Source organism: Schistocerca americana, chromosome X (assembly GCF_021461395.2).
Source record: "Schistocerca americana isolate TAMUIC-IGC-003095 chromosome X, iqSchAmer2.1, whole genome shotgun sequence".
Classification (NCBI taxonomy): Eukaryota; Metazoa; Arthropoda; class Insecta; order Orthoptera; family Acrididae; genus Schistocerca; species Schistocerca americana.
Genome location: NC_060130.1, coordinates 223,430,377 through 223,447,942, shown reverse-complemented (window position 1 = coordinate 223,447,942; position 17,566 = coordinate 223,430,377). Strand labels below are relative to the sequence as shown.

Sequence of the window (17,566 nt, the reverse complement as noted above, 5' to 3'; positions counted from 1 at the left end):
TCATGCTCCAAAAACTGTCGATACACCCTGGCAGTCAGACACTGTGGTCCGAATAACTGATTGTACACTATATGACACTAAATGTTTACAGAAAAACGATTATTGTAGTTACGCGAGGATTCTCATACACCCACACGTGCATGTTACCAGCGTTCATGATAACCGCATTGATAAGGGGATTCTCATGGGTAAGCAGTGCCCGACGATCAGCAGCATGGTGCTCGAGTGATCACTGACAAGAATTCTGACGCTTAGAGCAGTCTACAGGTGTCAGCTCCTGTACCTTCTGCAGGAGAAATGGGTGGAACTGCTGTCTCTGAAGAAGCGCCATCCAGTTGATTGAGGAACCTCTACTGCGGCACTTATACGGCGGGTATTTATGGTCGGATCTTCATCTACCACTTCCAGGATGGTCTCAACACCCACAATGTAATGCCTACCACAAATGAAATTCTGCATCATAGCTAGGAAAGATAACAATTTCAGACAACACTTTATTTAATATTTAGTGTTATTTTGATGCACACAATACATGCACGAAGTGTGGGCAAATACTTTTCCAGTCACCAAATAGGTATGAAATACTGCACTGATTAGATAAAAATTGGAGAGAATGTTATTACTTGCGCGATGATGCAGTTTCTGTTTTGTTACAAGAAGACAGAGCATGAAAACAAAGCATGAAAACAACGTCAGCCGTAATCTAACCAGTCTTTGTAGTCATATGAACATCTTTGAATTTATGAATATGAAGATATATTTTGAATAGTTTGTCTCTGTCAGCTTTACACTATATCACTTTTACCTATTTCTGTGCCGACAGTCTTTATCCAGAGTTCTTGCAACATGAAACATTGAAAAGAACAATATTTTATCGATAATGAAACCCTATGTGACGCTAGCACATACATCTGTATTATTCTCCAGTGATTTACACGGCATTGCTAGTATCTTTCATCACATGAAAGCGTTTGGAAAGTCTCTGTTTTTGCTGTTATTTCTTGGGCTACCGTGTAGTATCTGGTAAACCCTGAAATACTAATCTGTTATGGTTTGGATTGTAAAATTAGACCAACTTCTCGGACAGGGGAATGTAAGCAGTTATTCTACACTTCTTGAAGGGGCAATAAATATAAACGAACTTTCTTCTACAACGCTTTGCAGAATATAAATGCATAAGCTGAAGCAACGTAAAAGGTATAAATGTTCTGACTTTTCATCATCATTTTCATTATAAATGAGTTATGTCACAAATTATGTCCATACTGTCCATAATAATTGTTCGCCACTTCCATCTCACCAATATGACTCAGCTGTATGCCAGTCAAAAAGCCCACAGACACAGATGTTGAGGTTTTCATTGCAGTTATCACATTGTTAATGTGAAAATGGAGAAAATATTGCTTTAGCAACAACCATCCGATTTCAAATGCATTTTTAAGTTATCCGAGGGACTGCTGTTATACCTATGTCTGACAGACCAACCTACGTTACAGGCTAAGAAACTATTCGTGTATCAAGGATCAGATACTTTATTCAATGAATTTACACATGATTTGAAGTTTGTGTAATACTTCTTTAGTGTCCTCGTCAGGAGACATCGTTACGGACGCAGATGAGCTGGTGTGCGACTCGCGACAGAACAGAGCGGCAAGCTGTCACGGACGTCGGGCGAAAGAGACCTTAATGTCGAGCATTACAAAAGCTTGTCATCAACAACATCACGTCCTGGACAACGCACACAAAGTGTTGTAGGGGCGGAACCGCTGACGCAAGTCTTGACTTGCCGGCGGAGATAAGACGGGCCCGTCAGTTCGAACGCCAACGTCGACCGCCTCCGACCTGTCTTTCGCACTGCGCAGTGCTTTCGGTTCAGCGGGCTGGTTGTTCAGTGATCGTGCTGGTCGCGTTAGTGCTTTTCTCCGTGCCCGTCTCTAAGGCAAGCTGTGACTCGCGGCTCCCGCGTTGACTGACCGCACGTCTTTTGTTTCCGGGATCCACCTCCCTGGCTTCCGCAGCCGAGCCACTGCCAGCTACAGTGCTTACAATTATGCCGACAGCAGGCTTCTGCGGCGTTGTAATGCCAAGCAGATACAAAAAGTACCGTAATATTTTGAGCTCCACGAAATCCGTGTACGATACGATGATCTTTATGGTACTTGCCAAAAGTTTTAACCAGCAACATCTACATCTCAGTAATGCTCGATGAAGAAGTGGGTTCAAACAACCGTAATCTTATTATATTCGGATAACGCGCAAATTACTTTGTGCTTAAATGTCTGAAGACCAGAGCAGCACTTTTACATTTAATGAGTAGTCGTAACGTGCTCTACATGCTTATCACTCAGAGCGTTTACATGACAATGAAATTGTCTCAGGAAGACTGAGGACATGATGATGACCCGTTGCATCAAAACGTAATCTGTTGTGACTTGGCAAGACAGCCAAGCCACTATGAGAGGAAGCCGAAAGGCACGCGTTTAAGCTCACGCAGGCTGGCGTGAGGTCTGGAACAGTTAAAGGAGTTGAGTCTAGTAAAAAAAGTACGTAGCTTCTGGAATACTTAACTTTAATCCATAATTGGTAAACATCGGTCTGACGGTACATGCATCACAAGATAAATAGCAAATGATAATGGCGCCTTGCTAGGTCGTAGCAAATGACGTAGCTGAAGGCTATCGTCTCGGCAAATGAGAACGTAATTTGTCAGTGAACCATCGCTAGCAAAGTCGGCTGTAAAACTGGGGCGAGTGCTAGGAAGTCTCTCTAGACCTGCCGTGTGGCGGCGCTCAGTCTGCAATCACTGACAGTGGCGACACGCGGGTCCGACGTATACTAGCGGACTGCGGCCGATTTAAAGGCTACCACCTAGCAAGTGTGGTGTCTGGCGGTGACACCACATAATCCATCATAACAGAAGCTGAATTTCAACAGAGTTATTTTTGATTAGATTGGCCTTTCGGTTCAGATTGATAAGAAATTTTGCTAATATTATCACATAGAATTAAATTCGGTGCTTCAAATACGCCAGCTTTGTGCTGTCTATGGACATCTGCTGCACTGACAATATGAAACTTGTTATACTGGGACCACGAACTTTGACATTCACACGATACAGGATGAACGGTAAAACACATAGTAATTTTTGTTTTATCAGTATTAGGCCGTGGCCCAAGCATACACTGATGTCACGAAAGTCGTGAGAAATCTCCTATTATAGTGTCGGACCTCCTTTTCCCCAGAGTAGTGCAGCAACTCAACGTAGCATGGACTCAACATGTCGCTGGAAGTCCCATGCAGAAATATTGAGCCTTGTCGCCTCTATAGCTGTCCATAATTGGTTCAAATGGCTCTGAGCACTATGGGACTCAACTGCTGAGGTCATTAGTCCCCTAGAACTTAGAACTAGTTAAACCTAACTAACCTAAGTACATCACAAACATCCATGCCCGAGGCAGGATTCGAACCTGCGACCGTAGCGGTCTTGCGGTTCCAGACTGCAGCGCCTTTAACCGCACGGCCACTTCGGCCGGCTGTCCATAATTGCGGAAGTGTTGTCGGTGCAGGATTTTGCGCAAGAACTGACCACTCGATTATGTCGCGTAAATTTTTCGATGGGATTCATGTCGGTCGATCTGGGTGGCCAAATCGTTCGCTCTAACTGTCCAGAACGTTCATCAAACCACTCGCGAACAACTGTGGCCTGATGACAAGGCACATTGTGATCCATAAAAATTCCGTCGTTATGTGGGAAAATGAAGTCCATGAATGGCTGCAAATGGTCTCCAAGGAGCCGAGCACAACCATTTCCAGTCAATGACACAGTCCATTCCATGTAAATACAGCCCACACCATTATGGAGCTACCACCAACTTTCACAGTACCTTTTTGACAAGCTGGGTCCACGGCTTCGAGGGGCCAACGCCACACTCGAACGTTACCATCAGCTTTTATCAACTGAAATTGATACTCATCTGACGAGCCCACGCTTTTCCAGTCCTCTTGAGTCAAACCGGTATGCTCAAGAGTCCAGGACAGGCGCCGCATGTGGTGTCGTGAGGCACTCGCGTCGGTCGTCTGTTGCCACAGCCCATGAGCGTCATATTTCGCCGTTTTGTCCTAACGGATACGTTCTTCGTACGTCCCACAGTGATTTCTGCTGTTATTTCGCGCAGTGTTGCTTGTTTGTCAGCAGTGACAACTTCACGCAAACGCTGCTGCTCTCCGTTGTTAACTGAAGGCCGTGGGCCCTGCCGGTGAGTGTTGGGGTATCTCCCACTGTAAGCCGTGTTTGGAGATTCCCTGCTCCCCTCCCGGCAGAGATCCTCTTTTCTTCCCCTTTTACTCTGTTTTTATCATTTTTTTTTTTTTTTTTTTTTTTTTTTTTTTTTTTTTTTTTTTTTTTTTAGGATTGGTTAGTCTCCTTTTCCCATACGCACTTCTACATTCTAGTGGTTGCACCTTTTAAGTCACAGGTGGTCTTGCCTCTGCTGCTTCAGAGGTGGGATATTTCTTGCCTCTAGCATAGCGTTGGGTTCGGTCTCTTGCTAACTTACCTCATTTTGTTTTTACCATTGACAACATGACTGCCCTTTAAATTTTTAGACTTTCCCCTTTTATCGTTCTGACTTTTCTGAGATGTCACACTATCGGAAAGGACCACGTTTGAAACAAGGGACTGATGACCTTGGTGTTTGGTCCCTTCAACCCCAACCAACCAACGAACCGTCGGCCCCGCGTTGTCTGTGGTGAGAGGTAATGCCTCAAATCTGATATTCTCGGCACACTCTCGACACTGTGGATCTCGAAATATTGAATTCGCTAACGATCTCCGAAATGCAGTGTCCTATGGGTCTAGCTCTAACTGCTATTCCCGTCGTGTGGTCAGCAGCATGTCGCTAACCTTTTGACCTGCATCAACTGAGTACAAACGACTGCTCCGCCAATGATTGCCCTTTTATACATACTGTATATGTGCATATAGCTATCCCATGACTTTAGTCATCTCAATATATTTCTCTGAGCAACAATATGAAACTAGAACAAGCTCAGCAGACCGAAACGTTAGGTAGAGAAGAATGCCTCGGACCACGACCTAATTCCCTTAAAAAAAATCTGACGTTGTAGTTGACTTTTACTGCTCGTCAGAGCTATCTGTAATAGTCTGACATCATCTCGACAAAGACCAATCGGGATAAAGCTACAATCAAAGAGAATAAAATCAGATGGATGGCTTAACTGATCATGAAAGAGAGGAACGTTGCTGGTTAAACGGATAGAAGTAAAACTTGAACTGGTTTGTAGGGCAGCCTTTCACCACACAGCGGCCTCGGAGACCACCGTGTCCGGCTGTCGCTTGGTGGCCACGCCCTCTCAGCGAGGCTGTGGACCGTTCCACGTTCCTGCCCCAGTCTTCTACTCTGCACCCGAATCCTAACAACTTGTATTCACAAGATTCCGAATAAAAAATCATTAATAATTTTCAAAAACTTTTGCTTCGGGGCCATAAATCGGTTTTGTTAGTGATATTTCTTTCTTTTAAGACAAGACAGAAGCAGATACATTGTTAACGAGGATTCATTAACATTATTCAACTCGTAGTGGAAATAACGAACAGAGCAACGTAAGAAAGTGTCTGTCGCTCATCGGATTACTAAGAAAGGTAGTCGAAAGTAAAGCTATAATGGATCATGGAGCTACTACATTTGTATCCAATGACATCAAAACACACAGTTGGGCTCAGGAAGTCATAAACATCTGCTTCAACGTCTCCGAGACTCACTACTATATAAGACGGAAAGCGGGTTTAGCCGCGTAATCCTGTATCACCCGCACCCACGATAGCTACTAAACTTACAATATTCTCAATATTTATTGGAGCCGAAATACGTCTGTTAAATAATTGTCCGTCGTAAATAATGGGCCTGATTGCCAAACGGAGAGCGGAGACTCAGTCTCTACATCATGGAGGATTTTTCATGGTGACAGAAATAGAGCAGCGACCTCTCAGCCTTATGAAGAAGGAAGGAAGATTAGGGATTAACGTCCTTTTGACACCGAGGTCATTAGAAACGAAGCACAAGCTTGGAATGTTTCAAAGATGGGGTAGGAAATCGGCCGTTCTCTTACAAGGAAACCATCCGGTATTTGCCTGAAGCGATTTTGGGAAATCGTTGATAACCTAAATATGAATGACCGGATGCGGATTTGAACCGTCGTCTTCCCGAATGCGAGTCCAGTGTGCTAACCACTGCACCACCTCGCTCTGTCTCAGCCTTATAAGGACAGCAGGTGGTCGCTGGTTGGATTAATAGCGGCTCCACTTTCGAAATCTGTCATTAATGGCCAGAGAGAGAGGTTTGTTAACCATATACTCCTCAATTATAGATATTTGAGCTGTAGGCGGAGCACAAATCTCGACCTTGAATTGAGGAAAGTGTCACAGAATTTTAGTAAAGTTAGAACAATTAAAATGCGTTTTACTGCATATTGTATAATCATGTTCTCTGTAACACGCAGTTAGTGACCGGTACAAGAAGAATTACAGTTTACGATTTGTTTCTTCGACAAGAAACAGTATCTCCGTGGGGTCCGTAAGTGACAACCGGTAAACTGCAAAAACGTCTGAGTGGTAATGTTCTCGTACGTATATATAGTTTTTCTACTACTTTTTTGAATTTGTATTTTCCGTTTGTCATTCTGGAAACAGCAAGTGCTCTCTGAACATAGCACCACGTTTAAGTAGCAGTGGACAATATGGAAAGGAAAGACATTCAAAACAGTTAAAACGAGGTGACTGCGCGGAGACAACTCTTTTCACAGGGCATAGAGGATACTGTCATGCCAAAGGTAGCGATAATACCATTAGCGTCGCAATTTTTCGCTACATATAGGCCTTCGCTGATACATTGAATTTCCTGTTGAGTAAAGTACCACATTCGAGGGATGACTGTTTTTACACCATGAAATACGTTCTCCGGCAGACGCAAGTTTCGTTGAAGTGATATACATAGAGGCAGTGAATGAGCAGTTTATTGCTGGCTGCTCTTGCGCTCTACCGGTAAATGAAATAAAAGAGGCTAATGCTGCAAAGTCATGTACCCACTGCATATGTTTAATCAGTGATTACGCCTTCAAAATAATACCAATCTTAGTCCATACACGTCCGCAGTCTTTTTCCCACTACTGAAATCGTTTCTGCGGAACATCTTCCTGTAATAGAAAACCAATGAAAATTGCTCAACACTGGAAAGGCATCTGAGACGAATCGGATGATATACCTGTGATATTCTATAGAAATCATGAGAAAAAGTGGTTCCCCTTCGGGCAGCTGTTCGTCGTAGGTCGCTGGAGCAGCGAAAGGGCCCAGCGATTGGAAAAAAGAATGCAGGCTCTTCCCGTTTTCGAGAAGGATCGTCGGATAGATGCACATAACTATAGGAATGTAACGCTGATATCAATCTGTTGTACAGTTAAGGAACCTGATTTACGCTCAGTCATTAAGACAGGTTAGGAGCACGGAACTCTCCTCCGTAAAAACCAACACGGCTTTCGCAAACAGGGATCTTGCGAAACTCAACTCACTCAGTTCGTCCATGAAATCCACAGCGCCGTAGAAAGTGGCACCCAGTTGACTCTTGGTAACTTGACTTCCAGAAAGTAGTCAGTAGAGTTCGGCACTGTCGTTTAATGAACCAAATACGAGCTTGCCGAGTATCAGACCAGATTTGTGACTGGACAAACAGATAGATGTGAAGCTCATTCGAAGAGGACCTTAAGAGAGTGTTATAGCGCCGTTACTGTTTAGAGTAAACATAAATAATCTAGTGGATAACGTTAGAGGCTCTGTCGGACGATTAACGGACGATGCTGTTGTCTGTAAGAAAGCTGCTACGCAAGCAAAACGCAGGAAGACTTCAAAGGATCGACGATCCGTCATCGGGTCGTTTAGATGGCGCGAGAGCGTTATGGAGATGAACTCAGCATATATTACTTCCTCATACACACATTTCGCGGAATGAGTAGGATGAGAAAATCAAGGAAATTAGAGTTCATACAGAGCTGTTCCACAAATCGTTCTTCCGACGCGCCATTTGCGAATGGAACAGGAAATCGGGAAACAAATAGTGATACCAGAAGTACCACCCGCCACACACCGTAACGTGGCCCACAGAGTGTAGACATGGATACAAAATTCTGCCACAATCGAAGTGCACACACAGGGTCAAAGAACACCCACGCCATCTCTTTATTTTATTGTGGCTTCTTGACGAATCAGTACGAGATCTCTCCGAGGATGATAAGCTTCTTAGAATCCAGGTAACTCGTGCAAAAGCACACTCGGCTTTAAATGTTAGGATGTGGTATACAAATAAACACAACATAAAACAGAGCGAAGCGGCGCAGTGGTTAAGAACGTGTCATGGCATTCAGGTGGAATGGGCCACACGACGTCCTGAGCGACATCATGATTTACGTTTCCTTGAACTACTTCGCGTCAGCGACAGAATGGACGTTTTGTAGACTCACTCTATCTTCCATTCGAGTACAGCTGAGTCAATGCTCCATCTTTACTAACCTAGATTAAAACAGGACGGGAATCTAGTTCTCTGTCCTATTTCAACCAAGTGAAGAATCACAATGGTAAAACTAACGGAGACATTCGGTTTGAATTACAGATCTACCTTCCCCACACAGACTTACTGCACTTCATAAACCATTATAGGCTGCAGATGTGTTGGTTTTGCTCGAAATGTGTCTCTAGCTTCTATTTTCTATCCATTATCGTTGGTGAGAGAAGTTCCACCGTTGTACGTGTAACGATAAGAACAGATAAAGAATGAAAGTGGTAATGTCATCTATATTGTTAGTAAGCTCACTACGCGATATGTCAGATGAACAAATGGGATGGCTGGATCAAGTTTATGGACTGCACTAAAAAAACAAGGAAAAGGCTCGGAAACACATTAAATCCAGAAATGCTTCGTATTCTGCTCATTATTGACAGAAATTTTCGTGTGAAATTTATGATTATTAATGAACGCATGGCCTTCGGAGACAGTGCGCTACCAGTTACACTATCCGAGCATGTTCTACGAACTGACCCAAAGCTTCAACTTGTTGCGGACTCCATGACTTTCCATCCAAAATTCTGCACAATTTTAATCTGGTCGCCTGTAATACTGTGTACAAAGTAAGGGAACTTATTATCTGCAAGAACTTTGAATCTGTAGATAAGCCAACGTCCCCGCAATTGTTAGTACTCTCGGCTGCTGTAGTCTCACAAAACGATGGAAGAACCGCCTTAGAGTTTGGAAGGTAAGAGGAGTCAGTGACAAGCTGAAGCTTTGATTCATTTCATGAAACTTTCTCGAATGGCGTTACTGAAAGCACTCTGCACCCCGACGTAATGATCTCTGCATATAGAACAAAGGGTTTCATTTTCAAGTGATGACGAATTCTTCCATACATTCCACAGATTAAGTTCCTGACAGCGAGAAAAATTAATCGTGTAATGTGGCTCTAACATATTGTAGTCTCATATCTAAAGGTGCACTGATCGATATCCATGACAGACCGACAGATAAAAGAGGACCTGTTCTATAGCCTTACGTTTACCCACCTTCAGTGCTTTCGTCAATGGGGACACATAAACGAATTGGTTTACATAATGGGCTTTACAGTATAGTGGCCCCTTATCAGCATATTATTGAGAGCAACGAAGACTTCAGACACCATTTGAGTGTCCACGATATAACGAGTTCATACATTTTGAGAAGTTATAGATGGACATTTTGAACAAATTTTATGTGTTTCTTTGAGGTGATGACAATGTGAACTATTTCTGTGAACCGCACATGTTGGCGTTTTGGTTTTATTAGTCTACTCTCAAAAGTATGTTCAGGTATTTTTGATACTTTCTGATTGTCTGTAATTACATGTTACTTAACATGCCAACCAAGATTTGTGTCGTGTACTTGTGTGTGAACAGGAGAGATTAATCTTCGAATAATTGCAGTATTTGTTGATAAGAGCAAGAGTAACGCTGTCCGAAACACTCTCAGTCCTGAAGCCTACTCAGAACTCTGCTGGCATGATTTCGCTGATAAACAGACATGCTAGATCTTTCGAAAGTTTTTTAAACAACGGGAAGAAACTCGATGGTTGACCCACTTCATGTTATTTGTCATACTCTTTTCAACAACAAGCAAACGATAATACAGCCACGTATTCTCTTTCATCGTCAGTGGTTCAGCATTAGTTACGAGATTTCCATTACGGATCACGACGATATCTCTTTTATTAAGTGGTACAGTTATTAAGACAGTGCAGCCGCATTCTGGAGGACTGTGGTTAAGCCCCGTACGGCAATTCATATCATAGGTTTTACTTCGTTGACCTAAGTCGACTGAGGCGAGTGTCGGGATAGTTTCTTTGAAAAGTACATGGACCAGTTTCGTTTCTCCTCCATTTCCCATCTAGGCTCTGTCCATAATGACCTCGTCGTCAACGAGATGTTAAACCTTGCACTCCCTTCCTTCTTCCGTAAGTATCATTATGATTCGTAACTGCTTAGTAGTCGTTACGACACAGTGCGTCACTCATGTTTGTATATGACGGCCAGAAACTTCGAACTCTAAGGAACGCAAACAGCCAGTGGTGCCATAACAGAACCGTATGTGGAGAAAGTGGAATGACGCAGACGCCAGGCCGCTGGCACGGAGCGTGGCTCAGCGTCGCGGCGAGCAATCGGAGAAAGTGAGACGGCGCCTCGTAGCGTGACGTCATGGAGATTCCAGCAAGCTCTCGCTGTGTCACATTGTAAGCGGAGGCCTTCTCGTCTTTTATCCATGAGCAACTATTATACCTGTTACCACTGTGTAGTTTATAACAGAAACTGATGGATACTTTCAAAATATCAGAAATTCTGAGCTGATGTTTTACTGGGTGAACACAAACTGCAACGACAAAATTTAGGAAGCTGTGCGGGGATCTTCAATGAAAATTTTGGTGATAAGAGACTCATTGTGTCAAGTGGCTCGCTATATAGTAATAATGTAATTGTGATTTATTCGGTTTTGTTACCCCAGTTACCTATGTTTCTGTGAAAATACGGCCACGACCCTCTAAAAGGCTGCAGTTTTTCAATCACCAGAACGTTCAACTCAAAATACAGAGTAATGCAAGAACTATGAGAAGCAAAAATACTGTCATGTGGTTGTCGTATGTGCAAGAATGTCTGAGCGTGGCGTCATCGTGTGTCTTTTCCGTCGCATTCAGTGAAACAACATACTACATCGGCAGACCTATCCACACTGTTGTTTATCACTGTTGACGTAAAAATAACACTGCCGGAAAAGCAAACATGATGCAGAATCGAGCGGTACTGCTTGCAAACTTGTGGCCAATACGGTAATCAGCAGCAAGTAAAGCGAGTGAATGGAACAATTTTGTTTCTAAACAAGACACACGACTCATATCGTCTAGATATGCCCAGTGCAATACAGACACAGAGATAAATGGGACTAGGAAAGCAACCGAAATGCTATAACTCTGTACCGTGTCACCAGAGACTATGCGTCATTTGTACCAAATTTCTCAGAAAATATTCCTGAAGAATTTCCGAAATTTTTTCAGCAGAGTTCGGGTTTACTCTGGATGAAGTCATACAACGGCAGTTACTCAGTGTCCAATTCGTTTGGCCCTCAGTACCGATTGCTTTGTGTATGTGACACAATTTCGTTTTGCGCACTTTTAGCTGGGTATAGTGTTCTGTGAGACTGTAATAAAAAAGATAAGTTAGCAAACAGGCTATGGCCTACGAAATGGCACCATTCCAGCTATAGCAGCTGGGAACGCCCTAATGGCTGCAGGTAGTCTTGATGACGGGGCACATTTTTTTCGGCCTAACTGAGGGTTAGAAGCAGACGAAGCTGGGACTTGAGCATGAACGCTTACACGTGTGTGAGGAAACAGATGAACAAAAATTTCCTATAGTACACAGAGCCAACTATGATTCTTTTCACACCTTGTGTTGTGGTTTTGATCTTTCGACTTCGTAAACATATCCTCAAACATTCTAATACTGCGATAAAATTTCAGTAAAGTAATATACGATTACAGCTACTGTCAGTTCATCTGAAAACTGAGAAGCGAGCTTAAATAAAGCAACATCTAATGCAACCGAAAACAGAGTAGCTATATGTTAGACTGACGTTTGTCTCGGTTCACAGTGTATGTATGACAAAACAAAGCAGACGATTCCTTTTGTCTTTGTTGCATGATGTGGCGTCGAAGTTGTGGTTAATTACGACTTAATAGCTTTGTGATAGAAGGCAACAGACTTCCTTTCATTATGAAGGAAGAAGATCGCATCTTACTTCTTAGTGAACTGTGGAATCGTCTAAAAATATTTGTACTAATGCGTCAGCTGACAGATTACTGATCAGGAGCTTTCAGTTTGGATATGTCTCGAACCGCCATTAAATTACGCTATACGCTTTTGTTATATCCCTGTAGTTTGCTACTGACAGACATGCTGCAATGATAGGCGTACATTTTTATTACCAAAGCGATACTCCCATGTGCTCTCCACCCTCTGTGGGAAAGATAATACCAAGAACACCTAAACCTTGATTTTATTGTACAAGACTATGATTATGCTCAGTTCTCCAGTGTGCTACAGAATGGGTGCATAGTTGACTTATAACTGCTTCCACCATGTCAAAATTCACAGATTCTACAGCGCTCACGATTAGACTCACTATCTCCATGATTTTTGGTGTGATATACAGCTCTGAGGATGATTCGAGACTAATAATGATCACGCCATGTCTAATTAAAAAATCTACAATTTCATTATCTTTCTGGAAGCTGTACATTCGATCCAAGCCACGGTATATCTCCCACAATTCACAAAAGAAGATGCTTTTCATATTCGCATCAAAGTTACTGTTGTAGAACTGTAATGAATTTAGATAATGTGTGCAAACTGCTCACTTATTAAATAATAATTCCTTTTGTAAACCCACTTTCGCGTTTTAATTGTTAGAAGGTTCTCATTGCAGGCCCTTTATTTCATGGCTCAGTCTGTTGACGTTCTAATACGTACAGTTAACTCTCTCCTGACCGTTTCTGTAGCTTACGACAGCAATATGATGTCAGCGTTGCATCTTTCGAGCTTTCCCGCTCCACTTTCGTCACCTCACAGCGTGTTTGTGCATACTAGTGAGACACGTTTCTCGGCTGATTCTGTTTCGAAACACTGCGGCAATTTTTTCGCCTTCTTTTTGCATAGGGCATTGCTCTGAAATATTTCTTACGTTAATCAGCGATTCCAGCTTTAGCAGTCACCAGTTTAACAGCGGCAAAAACTGCAGATTATTTAGAGTGAGTGTAGCCAACTTTCTTTTTGTTTGTTCGTTCTGAGGACTAACGTGTCACCTCAGTGGAGGAACTGTGTATCAGTGTTGTGACTCGGCAGTTGGTTTTTAACAATCGTTTTCTTCGCTTCTCATCCAGTAGTTTTTCTCCACCACACAATGTGTTGAGATTGGTTCACTGAGGTCTCTTATATAAGGTTTACACGTCTTTTCTTTCTTCAGTTTCGAAATTGATGAAGAACAAAATAGTTTTTACTTTACGACAGGAAGGGAAAGTTGGCGTGAGCCTCACGCCGATATCGAGACGGACAGAGACGTTTTATTTTCCAAGACTTTTGTGCGACCTCAAGGGAAATACGTACACCATCCAGGCAATTAAAAACGAATGTCAAGAGCTTAGCTTCCATTTCATTATAGTACAATGGAATGAATATAAATACAGGATGTATCATAATTAATGACGTAAATGCATATAGTTGAAAGTACACGATACTAGAAGCAAAAAAGTCTCAGTAAACATAGGGTCGAAAATGCATATATTAAGAGCTACGAGCAATTTTTCATCTTCGATAATGTGAAACAATTGTCTTCTACAGCAAGTTCTTTGCTTTCCACATTTTTGGAACTGGAAGTATGGACGAAACCAAGAAAAAAAGTCCATTAAACATGTGCCCTAAACTCCATTCCTTACGAGCTATGACCACTTGTTCATCTTAGCTACTTTGAAACACAACTCTTCTAATGATCAAGCGCTCGTAACTTTTTAGGTATGCGTTTTAGAGCACATCTTTGCTGGACATTTTTTTCTTCTTTTGGTCCATACCACTACTTCCCAAAATATGGAAAGCAAATAACTTGCAGTACAAGAGATTTGTTTCACAGTATCGAAGATGAAAACTTGTCCGTAGCTCTTAAGGTATGCATTTTCGACCCTACGTTTACTGAGACTTTTTTTCTTCTAGTATCGCGAACTTTCAACTGTATGCGTTTACGCCATTAATTATGATACACTCTGTGTATGAACAAGAAATTCTGAGACAGTTCTCATGTAACGCATAGTTAAGAAGAACCCCAATCTTCAGGCTTCTGAGGCAAAGATGTAAAAATGCATTTCCGTATGGAAGTAAGGAATTTAAGATAAGAAAGTAGCTGCGGGATTGCAACTTTACCTATTCTTCAAATCGGGATCACGAGAGGCACCGCATTGATGGTATTACAGCTAAACAAGCACTATGAAACTGTAGGAACAGAAAGCTACTGCGGGTTATTTGTTGATATTCTTGCTTTCAGAAATGAGAGAGATTTACGGTGGCAGTCGAATCGTGCTGACTGTGATTGCTCTGTATTAGCAATGGTGCACGATAGCTTCAACATTTAACGTTAGCTCATTATCGATAGTATTACAGACAGCGTAAGTAGTTGCAACAACCTCTACTCGCAGAATATCTCTGAGATTCAGGAATTTGCTGATAGTTCATCATATTTCCTTGGTTATAAACTAAAATTTTTTCACTGAGCGTATAGTCACTTCCCATTGTACGCCATATGTCCAACTCTCCACACTTACAAGGTCCTTACCATATTAAGCTCCCAGCTACCAGAAATGTTTACAACCCACAGTCCTTTAATGTGCACCTGTGTTATTTCAGGAAATGAGGAATCCTATCACAAAATTACGGAGTTAGTATCATTAAAAACTCGTTAGACCCTGAAAGACAAATGTCAACTTGTACAATGTCTACAGAAGAGGTTATAAACACGATTGACGTTGAAGGAAAGTGTGATAATGAAGTAGAACTAACGTTACCTAAGGATGGCGCAACGAACTTACTCAGATGAATATCACTGTATGATAGAGTCAGTTGTATAAAAAAATGAGAAATCTACATCTACATCTACGTGGATCTCGCCAAATCACACTTAAGTGCCTGGTAAAGGGTTCATCGAACCATCGTCGCCGGCCGGGGTGGCCGAGCGGTTCTAGGCGCTACAGTCTGGAACCGCGAGACCGCTACGGTCGTAGGTTCAAATCCTGCCTCGGGCATGGATGTGTGTGATGTCCTTAGGTTAGCTAGGTATAAGTAGTTCTAAGTTCTAGGGGACTGATGACCTTAGAAGCTAAGTCCCATAGTGCTCAGAGCCATTTGAACCATTTGAACCATCGTCACGATCATTCTCTGTTATTCCAATGTCGAACAGCGCGCGGAAAAAACGAACATCTATATCTTTCGGTGCGAGCTCTGATTTCCTTTAGTCCATTATGATGATCGTTTCTCCCTATGTAGATCGGCTTCAACAAAATATTTTAGCATTCGGAGGAGAAAGCTGGTGATTGAAATTTCAAAAATGGGTCAAATGGCTATAAGCACTATGGGACTTAATATCTGAGGTCATCAGTCCCCTAGACTTAGAACTACTTAAACCTAACTAACCTAAGGACATCACACACATCCATGCCCGAGGCAGGATTCGAACATGAGACCGCAACAGCAGTACGGTTCGGGACTGAAGCGCCTAGAACCGCTCGGCCACAGCGGCCGGCTGATTGAAACTTCGTCAGAAGATTCCGTCGCAATGTTTTTTGTTTTAATGACATCCACCCCAAATCCTGTATCATGCCAATGACACTCCCTCCCTTATTTCTCGATAATACAAAACGTGCTGCTCTTCTTTGAACTTTCTCTATATACTCAATTTATCCTATCTGGTAAGGATTCCACACCGCACAGCAGTTCCTCAATCATAGGCAAGCGACAGGGAAAGTTCTTCCACAGGAGACTATAAGACTAAACTTGCAAATTGTTCGACAGGTTTCAAGACAACGTCTATCTACCGTTCAGTTTCTGGAGACTTTATATATGTTTGCTAGACAAGAATCACGAATAAAATAATGAAAGGGAGTGTGAGCAGCAGTGGTACGAAGGAACTTATTATTTATAAAATGACGATGCGAAGAAATTATTGGTACTGCGTACTCACCCACTTCTACTGCGCTGCTCTTATTTTATCTTTTCGAATGGTCTAAAATTTTCCCGATTACAACAATCCAGTCGTTCCACAATTTCAGAACTTTCCGCTCCGAAGGAGAAGACGAAACCTATTTCGCCTGTATTTGCTTAGCGACAAGGTTTGAGAATAGTGTCCTGGAGTAGATCGGATTTGTTGTTGCGGCAAATGACGCCCCCGACGCAGAGTCGAGTGGGGAGTCGCAGAGTGACTTACGTGGGTTGAGCGAGTAGGCGAGCTTCTTGACGAAGTTGGAGGCGCGCACGGCGAAGATGATGACGGGGAAGCCGATGAGCTGCACGGGCAGCTCGAACCCGCCGTCCTGCGCGCGAGCCGCCAGCAGCTGGGCCAGCAAGAGCGCGGCCAGAGCCACGTTGGTCGCCCTCATCGCGAGCACTAAGCGCCGAGACTGGCCAGCGAAAGCGCCGCCTCTGCTTTCCTACGGCCGGTTCTCCCCTCCAGCACCTGCCCTGCCGCCGCCGCTCGCCTTTTATTCTTCGGCCAGAAAGCACCTCTTCCCCGAGTTTCTACGTGCCGCAACGCGATCTCAATCTCTACACCCATCCTCGGGCTAAAATCTACACGCTGATGCTGTAGAAGCCACACGATGACTATGCCGGGGATCTTTACCGCGACATCCATTTTGACAGAATTGACTCAATGTGAAAAATTTCTTGCAATTCATCCTTAAAACTAGCACATTAAAAAAACTATAAGCGACCAAAGGTTGAAAGGCACAAGGTTATGTGATGAGACTGAATGTTATACACAGGGTGTTACAAGAAGGTACGGCCAAACTTTCAGGAAGCATTCCTCATACACAAATAAAAAAAAGATGTTATGTGGACTTGTGTCCGGAAACGTTTGATTTCCATGTTAGAGCTCATTTTAGTTTCGTCAGTATGTACTGTACTTCCTCGATTCACCGCCAGTTGGCCCAATTGAAGGAAGGTAATGTTGACTTCGGTGCTTGTGTTGACATGCGACTCATTGCTCTACAGTACTAGCATCAAGCACGTCAGTACGTAGCATCAACAGGTTAGTGTTCATCACGAACGTGGTTTTGCAGTGAGTGCAATGTTTACAAATGCGGAGTTGGCAGATGCCCATTTCATGTAGGGATTAGCACGGGGCAATAGCCGTGGCGCGGTACGTTTGTATCGAGACAGATTTCCAGA

The 17,566-nt window shown here is 42.9% G+C and overlaps 1 protein-coding gene across 1 annotated transcript in view; it reads right to left on the bottom strand.

Moving 5' to 3' along the window:
- Positions 1–16,804, bottom strand: part of LOC124555783 — a 51,668-nt gene extending 34,864 nt beyond the window's left edge. The window contains exon 1 of the mRNA XM_047129837.1: positions 16,605–16,804. Coding sequence (XP_046985793.1) covers positions 16,605–16,776 — 172 coding nt within the window. The 5' untranslated portion in view covers positions 16,777–16,804. The remainder of the gene's footprint in view (positions 1–16,604) is intronic.
- Between the last annotated feature and the right edge of the window lie 762 nt (positions 16,805–17,566).